At 40.5% G+C, this 9,996-nt stretch overlaps 1 protein-coding gene across 2 annotated transcripts; it reads right to left on the bottom strand.

Moving 5' to 3' along the window:
• Positions 1–396: 396 nt before the first annotated feature.
• fbxo28 (F-box protein 28) lies at positions 397–9,852 on the bottom strand. 2 transcript variants are annotated; one of them, XM_010892277.5, is made up of 5 exons: positions 9,633–9,852; positions 5,845–5,954; positions 4,158–4,296; positions 3,600–3,795; positions 397–3,158 (listed from the first exon to the last, which is right to left on the bottom strand). In XM_010892277.5, exons 1-5 carry the CDS (start codon positions 9,825–9,827, stop codon positions 2,668–2,670), a joined length of 1,131 nt encoding a protein of 376 aa, XP_010890579.1. In that variant the 5' UTR covers positions 9,828–9,852; the 3' UTR covers positions 397–2,667. The 2 variants fall into 2 exon arrangements, with proteins under 2 accessions (XP_010890579.1, XP_010890580.1); XM_010892278.4 differs by lacking the exon at positions 9,633–9,852 and adding an exon at positions 6,169–8,885.
• Positions 9,853–9,996: the final 144 nt, after the last annotated feature.

Raw genomic sequence — 9,996 nt, 5'->3', positions numbered from 1 at the left:
AAATTGTCATAAAGCAATTTGTGTCATAACACACACTCCCTTGAACTAAGGTTGCACTTGAAAATATGAAATGCTGCCGACATCCTCTTGATCCAACTCACTGTGATCAGTTACAGTGAAGTAATAGTGTATTGTACTTTTATTTATGCAAGCAATTCTAATAGTCTAGTGACTTCTTGTGGTAGTTTGAGCAGCTGCTTGCTCAGTCACAGTTGCTCACATTTAAGTAATTTAGCAAATGCTCATATCCAGAGCACTTACGGGATCTTGATTGATTCTGGTGTAGAATTTCCAGAGTTAGAGAAACCTTTTGTTCAGTTTTCATACTACCTTTGGCAAAAATCTTATGGACAGGAATGAGCCATAGTTCAGGAACAGGTCACAAGGCAATGCAAATCAAATCTGGATGTTAACTTTTAATGCATTTGTACATTTTTAACCATGATGTGTGCAACAAACCATACAGTTAGCTCCAGATAGGCTAACTTACAAGATTTTTCTTATACATAACATAATCCACATCTAGACTTTGAAGTACATGAGGTTTACAGTACACTCATTTCCAAACTGAGACGCAGTCTCAAATTAAGCCACTAGATAACATAGTTTCCTGCCCAGTGCGTTTCTAATACAACTTAATTGAGTCCATTAAGTTGAACTGCGTTTCCCCCGATGGTTTCATGCCACAAGTGGTTACATTTCCAGCCTCAATATGGGCTCGCAAGCTAACCTCACAGGGCAAAAGAGCTGTGCCCAGAGATCTTGAAATTGGAAGGGAGCTGTTGTGCAAGACATTAGTGCTTTTATAACAGTTAGTCAGAATCTAGGCTTATCATCGATAAACCGCTACCATAGTTGCACTGCAGTCATTTGGCAAATCTGAATATTTCTTCAACAGATTAATCTTGATGTTACATGGAGCATAATAAGTTTAATGGACAGAAGAAGGTCTAGTTGACGACAGCACAATTGACTAAATAACTAGACACACTGGAGTGGAGACATTTCCTAATTGGCAAATTTTACATTGACCTTAAAGAAAAATCTCCTGTCTGGTCAATCAATACAGAGGCGGTTTAGATCTTTTTTACATAAAGCTTTTGAATCATCTTCCCCAAGACAGGAAAAACATGATACCAGCATATGAACCCACTTCTACACAGGCCTGTGTGTAAACATGGGGCTTGTACTTTAGCTAGCATAAATTCAGCCATTTGAGATTTGATCAATGACTGACATCTCTAAAACGTAAATGGAGCAAAATGGTTTCTGATAATCTTTTTGGAAATTACAGATTTGACAATCCAACATCAGTCTTTTGCCTATTATACAATAAGTCATTTTACATTTCCCAGGCACCATAGCTATAAGAAGACGTTTCTTCTGTTAATCTCCACATTAGTCTGCCTTTCTGTTTTCACCCATATCTGCCCAAAGACAGTATCTTCATGTGTAACATTCAAATCAACAGTGTGCCATTAGCCACAGGTGTCAAAACAGATACCGCAAAGGGCCTAGTCTATGATGTTTTGTCTTTTTCCTTTCAATTGGTGCTTAATGAAGACCAAGACAACCAGGTGAGGGGAGCTCCTGACCGACAAATGACCAAATTCATCAATCAAGTACAAGGTAAGAGTGCAAACCTGCAGACACTCAGCGGAACAGGTTTGACATCTGTGCCTTAGACTGATGCTTGTTAAACACTGTTCATTATAACAGGAAAATCTCCCCTTTTCTTATGGTGAATAAGAACAGGCTAAAATAAACCTAATTATTTCTGTTTAAGACCGAAGAGGGTTCACTTATAAAAATAAATCTAAAAATAAGCTTAACACTTTACTGGACTACATTTTAGCTGGGAAGGGCAAGTAATGTTATATCCTCCAAAGAAGAAATCAATTAAAAAATTAAATAAATTTAGCCTGTCTCAGAAAATAAGATAACATGAAAAATGTATCAATTATATTCTCAAAGAATCTCACCTGGCCAAAAAACATAATGAAAACAATTAGAAAATGACTGATCTTCTCTGAACCTAAAAGTTATTTGCGTCAGTAAGGACAAAATTGATTCAGAGGCAGAATTTAAACATCCTTTTTCCCTGAGTGGTCTCATCTAGCCAATGTTATATACACATGTTTTTCTCCCACCCAAAATACTCTTCTTCAGTGGTTAAGCAATGCATATTAGAAAGCTGTCATTACTTCTTTCCTTCACTGCAAAAACAAGGCTCTCCTGAATAGGAGCTGGCACACTACCAGGGATTTAGTTCTGTTGATGAACGAGAGAGTAAAAGCCCAAGATTGAGAGTTTTAGACTTTTCAACCTAACCCTTGCCTTGTCAACTAACGTGCAAATTCTTGGCTAGAGTCAGTAGTTTAACTATGTAGACTACCAGCCCTTGCCCAATATGCTGGCCTTATCAGAACAAAGTCATGTCCATGGTGTAGCTTCAGTATTAATTTAAGACGGAGATGACAAGGGGATAGAATGCCAGGGAAACACAGCGACTCCTGACTCCTTTACCATGACCCCTCTCTCCTACACACATTTCAAACAATGAGAATATAAATCATGTCACAGGACAGGACATGGTGGGAGTTGCAATCAAAAAAAAATAAAAAATCAAAAAAGAAAAATACTAAAAACAAAACATTGAGCATCCCCCTATTTCTTGCTGCGCAGCCGTTTGGATTGGCGCGGGTGGTCTGAGCTCTTCCTGGTGCGTTTGAGGGGTGGGCTGACCGGCTCAACCCCTGCGGCGGCCATGGAACCGGTTGCTGTGGCGACAGCAGCTGAAGTCGTCACGGCGACAGTGGAGCCATTCGGGGAAGAAGACGCTGAAGAGGTGGAGGCAGGCCTGGCCCCTCCCCCAACTGCACTGTCCATCAGTTCCCGGAGCTTGTGCTCCAGCTCAGCCAGCCGGGCATTCTGCTCCCCGATCACCTGCGTCTGCTCCAGGAGCTTCTGCTCCTGGTCCTGCAGCTGCTTCTGCTGCTCCAGCTGCTTGACGCGCACCTCCTGCATCTCCCGCCGCAGCACCGTCATGGACGCTCCATTCACCTTCACCTGCTGCTGCACCTTGGTCATCTCGGAGCGTGACGGCGTGTTCTTGGCCAGCAGAGACATGGTGGTCAAGGAGGTCGAGGGCCCAGCCACTGAGGTCAGAAGACGATAGAAAGGATGATCTTAGGCAACATCTTAAAAGAACTGTTCAATCGTAATTGTGAAAGTAAATGTCCAGTGTTTCCACACTTTCATGAAAAGTTATGTGAGAGTAAGTATTTTAAAATCTGTGCCAGAAAGGTGTGGATGAGCAACAGAACATAGAATGCTGTGTGCAAATGCCGGTCATTAAAAACACATTCATACCACTAATTGGCCAGTTTATACTTAGAAAACAACAAGCATTTTTCTTTGAGATTAAAGTTAGAGTTTTGTCCAATACATGCATCCACCACAAAACATTCAAAATTAGCCTGCAATTTTATTTGGGTATGAGTTAATGGAATATAAACTTGATTTTCACTGGGTGAGCTACTTTCACTAACATGGGCGTGTAACTGGCCATAGAAACGATCCGTGCTGTCATAAACTACCTGGGGCAGATCCGATCAGACGTCCTGACAAGTCGGCCCCTGGAAGCCTCTTCTTCAGGATGGGGACAATCTTCTCGTCAAAGTACTCCATGGCCATGGAAGAGATGTCCCGCAGCTCCTGCAGCACCTCGTGGGCCCGCTGGGGAGCACGTGTCGAGTTCACATAGCGCAGCACACGGTAGATCTCATCAATCACCTAATGGGGAACAACAAGCCATGTCAGGTACCTTGGGAAAAGGATCCATTAGATGCTTGGGATCATGGCTGCTGACGGGTCATCAGTGTCAGCAACAGGTGATCCCAGTGTTACGTTTTGCAGGTCTGAAGTAGCCACTAGTAAATTCATATTTGGACAGAATTGGTCTTCAACTTAACTTTAACATCACATTTGTACACAGCTCATTTGAATTATCTAACAACCGATCTTACGTTCAGATGGGAGAAAGAGCTAAGTGACAAATACCAATTTAATTTTTTTTACATCCTTTTACTAGTTGCCATTTATTGTAAAGAATGTGTGACTAGCAGATAGGAATATACATAAGCACTAGTAGGTACCTTGCCAGGGATAAAGCAGCAGAGATTAGAGTCCACATATTTCATGAAGGTCATGTTGAGTAGGGAGAGGCGCGTTTCCACGGCAGCCAGGATGTCAGCGTGACGGGCCAGTGAGTGGTTCCGCCGTTCTGACTCTCGCCTGCTCAAGACAAAACTCACTAAATATACACACACAAACACACTGGACAATAAAACACACACTTCCAAATCCAGATATCATCTCTGAATTTTCACTTTTTAAAGATCATTAAACAATGAAGAGACTGATTTGGTAGAAAAGAACGAAGCCATACAAAACTGTATTGAAAATATGTTCAAAAGTCTCAAGGCATGAATTAATCACTTTAGTAATGCACTAGTTCTGTTGTTGAAAATTGGTGAGTAGTCTATAATTTAGGTTTATAGATTTTTAGGTTAAATTACCAATATGGCTTTTTTCTTATTCTGATATAAACAAAGCTAAGCATGATGGACCCGAATAAAATAATTTACAGACTTACCAAAGTATGGTTCTTACTAGGTATTTTTTTAAATCATATCTAACAAATATACTCAACATTTCCAAACAGTCCCATAAGAAGTCACCATCTTAAGCTTCATTTAGACTTTGTGGATTTTGTTGACATGTCTGGACTAATCTGTTAATTTCCACAAGGAAGCCTTAATAACCCGACTTTCAATATGTTGGTCTGTCAGTATGCATTTGAAATATAAATGCAATTCACAGAACGTCAACACACTCAGTAGCATTGTTTAAGATATACCAATCAGTTTGCTCCTACAGACAGTGGGGCATTTGGCAGACAGTGTCTAAGGTTTACATTGAATTGTGTAACCAACAAAAACAAATCCTGTCAGCAGCGGTGTGGGGAGCCAAGAACAGCTCATTTTGACAGGTGATCGAAGGATGGCAAGAATCACGCAAAGTTGGGCCAAATATTTGCAAATAACAGGCAGTACATAATGTGGTGTACAGAACCACACCTTGGGACTAAAAACTCATCAGTCCTAGTTGTCACAGGGCTATTGCAGAAGAGAACAACAGGTTCCACACCTTTTGGCAAAAAACAAGCAGTGACGCCACTGGGCAGACAATCACTTTTGGGATGAGATTATCATGCTGCTTGGAGTATGATTGTATTGCTGTCCAAGTTGCAGCAATGGCACAATGCTACTGAATTAGTGACCAACATCCCTATTTCGGCACCTTGTATAATCAATGCACTGAGGACTCTGGATGTTCAGGAGGCAAAGGTCAGGCCTGCTAACGGAATTGTTGAGCAAAACTGAACACTAACATTTCCATTAAGACAAACTCTTCCAGCTGATTGCAAGGGAAAGAACATTGGCTGACAATGTTTGCTTTGATTCAGCCATCATTTACACAGTGCCATAACAAGCAATGAGTCGAGACACTGAAAATACTAACCAGAAATACAATCCGACAGTGCAACTGCAGACAGCAGCCTGAAGTAAGGTTAATTATACATTGTTGTGAACATTTTCTCTACACCCAGAAAACTGGGAAAGTCCAAATATAACAGTATTCAATATTCATGCACACACTAAATCATTGATTTGCTTCAAGCCATAAGTGTTGCAAAAACACAATACATTCATACTACATATACATCATAGAGCCTCATATACAGTGTAGAATTCCCTCCTTTTCAGTGATGAGACTGACCTTGGCAGCTGGGCTTTGACCTGCCTCTGGCACAGGCTGTGGTAGCGCTCCACCTTGAGAAAGCCTTGGTTCAGCATGCGCTGACAAATCACATCCATGCGCTTGCATACCTGGGGGGGGAAACAGGAATGGGAAGGCGTGGTTGAGTTTGGTTCTATTGTGTCTAATTTTTGACAACAATTTCTCCAACTTCACCACATACAAGCTTTGCTGCTCAAAGTGGTTAGATCTTAACACATTTTGTTGTTTCATAGCCTGAAGCGCCTTTGGCAGCAATTACAGCGGAGTCTTCTTGGTATGTATGCCTGTACCAGCTTTACACACCTGGATTTGGACAGTTTCTCTCATTCTTCCTTGTAGATCTTCTCAAGCTCGGTTAGATTGAAAGGGGAACATCTTCAGGTCTCCCCACAGATGTTCAATGGAGTTCAACTCCAACCTTTGGATGGACCACTCCCAGACTCTTCCTTTGGCTGTGTGTTTCTGGTTGTTGAATCTTCACCCCAGTCTGAGGTCCTGTGCACTCTGGATCATCCCCATGATGCTCCCACCACCATGCTTCACTGTTGGGATGTCATTAGACAGGTGATGAGCGGTTCTATGTTTTCACCTGACATAGTGCTTGGCATTCAGACCTAGCAGTTTGATTTGTCATATCAGACCAGATTATTTTTTTCCCAATTTGACTTCAGGCGACATGTCATACACCTTTTACTCAAAGTTGCATCAGTCTAGCCACTAGCCCGGACTGATGGAGTGCTGCAGAGGTGGTTGTCCTTACGGCAGGTTCTCCGGTCACTGCAGGGACATTCTGAAGCTATGTGGCCACTGGCTTCTTGGTCACCTCTCTGAATAAGTTCCTTCTTGCACAGTTACTTAGTTGGCCGGACAGCCAGCTCTAGGAGTATTGTTGGTTCCAAACCTCTCCATATCTTTGCTTCAGAAATGTCTCAGGTCTACAGCGAGTTCCTTGGACCAGAGGTACTCACATATATCCGAACCCAATTATCCACAGTCTGGTATCTGACCAAGTCAGTGATTACACTGTGTAGTTGACCGTCAGTCAGAGCATGCGCATTGGCCATGGGTCTCAGATTGATGTGAAATACCAATCATAACCGAAGTTATAGGAGAAGAAAAAAGGATATATATGAATAGTACATACACAAAAATTCCCATTTGCTACGCTTTGCAGTTGCTTCAAAACAGGTTTGTTCAACAGACAAGTGCACAGATAGACCCCTGGGGGTCTTAAGTTATGGACAGCTATGAAGATGTGTTTGCACTATGAAGATGTGTTCAGGTTGCATATTTGATAACGATTTCACAAGAGCTATGTGATCAGAATCTTTTTCATGAGTCAAGGTGGTTAGACATATATGAAAGGAATTGTAAAAATTTATCATACGCAAAGAACATAAAACATGGCTGACTTTCAATGTTTGAGGAGAGAAAATGTTTATTTCAGAAGCACCGTAGCTCTGGGTGGCAGTTAATATAATTACAAACCCTCTGTCAGACTCATGATTAAAACATGTTTTTATAGACCTCCATCTGTGCAATAGCCAATTAAGATAAATGAAAGCATACCAACTTGCGAAAGAGCACGTTTGTATTGGATGTTTACTACATAGATACCCAGTCTAATCTTAGCATTTTAAACTGGAGATGTCTTTATAAAAATACTAATCTGTAGATCGTAAACCATGTACTACACTGACCAAGCTATAACATAAAATGCATGTAAAACATCAACTTTGTGTGTACAGATTTCTCAGCACATTTGCCGCTGTATGGACAGGCAGACCCGGTCTCCATTCCTAAAGCTCTGGGACTGGTGGTTTGGGGGAAAAAAATTGCTGATGCATTCAAACAATGTTCTCCCTGAAAACCAATGTCAATACCCCTAATGTATGAAAAACTTTTTATACTGATTCATCGTGGACCATGTGAGTTCAAGCAACGCAGGAGTAGATGAACTGCTTGACAATTTTAGTTTGGCTAGACTGAACAGCTAGCTTGTTCAGTTTGTCATCGGTCTATAAAGTTTATTTTAATGAAAAATTACAATTATTGCTCAGAAAACTGAATGTCTACCGTTTCTGGTCATTTTGTTAATCTAAACCAACGACTGTCATTTGACATGTTGAATTAAAAGCTTCTGACATGCCAAATAGACACCCAAAGACCCAAATGGCAGTTTATAATTCTCCAGTGCTGGTCCTTGAGAGATGATCTCAAAGCTTAACAAAACAAATACAATATAATTGCCTTGAGAAAGACATGCAACCAAACAGAATGTAAAAAGAAGGGTCTCGTAACGTTCAGCACAGGCGGTAACCGCCACCGGAGAGATGTGAAGGCAGCAGTCTACCTAAAGGTGCAATCTGTGGAATCCTACATCTTACGTTTACAACACTGAATTTTAAACAATGACACGACATGTCTGAGACTGAAATCGTTTTAGCTAGTTTAGGCTGGGGGATTAACGGAGTGTCTAGAGCAAGTATGAGGAGGCTACAGGTCAACACAAACACAGATTCAAGTTTAAATGGGGAATCTCAGGCACTCAGAACAAATTGATAGACAAAAAACGTTTTGAAACATTAAACGCAGAGGTCTTCTGGTCATTTATGTTAGTAGTACAGTAGGGAAAAAACATACATATGGCCCCTTTAATATTCTCATTGTTTAGAACATTTTCAATAATTTATACTGTTCACTCTTAGGCAAATTAAATAAATGCTGCATTGAGTTACTGAAACCATTTCTGCACTAAGACAGGGGAGTTGAACTTGAGAACTACATACTTCACATATCAGCTTAAGTTATTTACTTAAGTTTAGAATGTAACTACTTTATGCAATACCAATTTTGGTGTCCAAGACTGACCACAACTGAAAAGGATTTACTTGTTGCTACGAATACATAACCAAGGTTGGCTATTGACAGAAATAGCCTGATATATACATAACTACATCTTTTGATAGCCTAGTTTTCTGCTTGGCCTCACCTAAATTTGAACTAGGCTACACTGTTAGAATAATTTGTTAAAGGCAAGCTCTTAATTTTAAGAAAGTATAATTTATATTTATTTTGTTAAAACAGTAGCACTTAACTAGGTAAATAAAATGTTAAGTTATACTATGTTTAGTTAAAATTGTTTCATAACCCCCATACATTTCTCAGGTATCATTGGAAAATACAGCCTATTTCTATGTTACTTGAAAATGGTTCAATCGTCTTATTTGGCCTATTGTCCAACTGTTCATTCGAGATGCCAAAAAAAACGTCAAGATCGTAGCTACTGTTATTATACTGTGCTCATTGTAGAGTAAGCTGTTTCTATTTATGCTAAATAACAAATACTAGTTACACGCATTTATCTACCAAGAAAATAAGGATTAGGTTACATAGACTGTTGTGCCGATTTGTTACTTTTAGTTTGCAGTTTCAGCCAGGACAGGGCCCTAATGTTATCCGTAATTAAGTAACTTGGAATCAGCTTGGTTTTTCGTGTTGCTGACAAAGCTGGTAAAAATTAATATAGATATAACGTAAAACTAAAATCTTAATAGATTTAGGCACCATCTTTTACTGCATAGTGTGAGACTTCCACATTTCACAGACAAAAGCAGTGACTCTAACTAAACCTAACTTACATTAGGTACAGTACACAACGTTACTAATGTAATGTCACTGGCTAGCAAGCAGCTACCGCTAACTAGATTAGCCAGACAGACGCCGCATTGGCATTTGCTTCGTGGTTTGTTTTTGTTTTCTCTCACCAGGCGTAGCAGGCTGATTTCGTCGTACGACAGAAAATTGAAAATCGCCTCAATCGCCACAATGGGAAGCCCTAAAAGCGGGTTTTTCTGGTGTGGTTGATCCGGTGGTGGTGTAGACAATTTTGTTGACACCGACTCGCAATCCAGGGCTCCAATACCTCCTTCTACTCTTTCTACAACGGCCGCCATCTTCATTTGCTAGGAATAGGGGAAATGACGATTTATAGGGAACGTTCTCTCACTGAACAGCGCTCCAAGAAAGTCTCGCAAGATCGTACACGGCACTACGCATCACGGTATAACAATGTAACTACCTTTCATTAAACCATATAAAGGCCGTCGAGACATTTCACTGTTAATTGAT

Source organism: Esox lucius, chromosome 6 (genome assembly GCF_011004845.1).
Source record: "Esox lucius isolate fEsoLuc1 chromosome 6, fEsoLuc1.pri, whole genome shotgun sequence".
Taxonomy (NCBI): domain Eukaryota; kingdom Metazoa; phylum Chordata; class Actinopteri; order Esociformes; family Esocidae; genus Esox; species Esox lucius.
The sequence above is the reverse complement of the archived record's forward strand: the minus strand, read 5'-3'. Positions and strand labels throughout refer to the sequence as shown.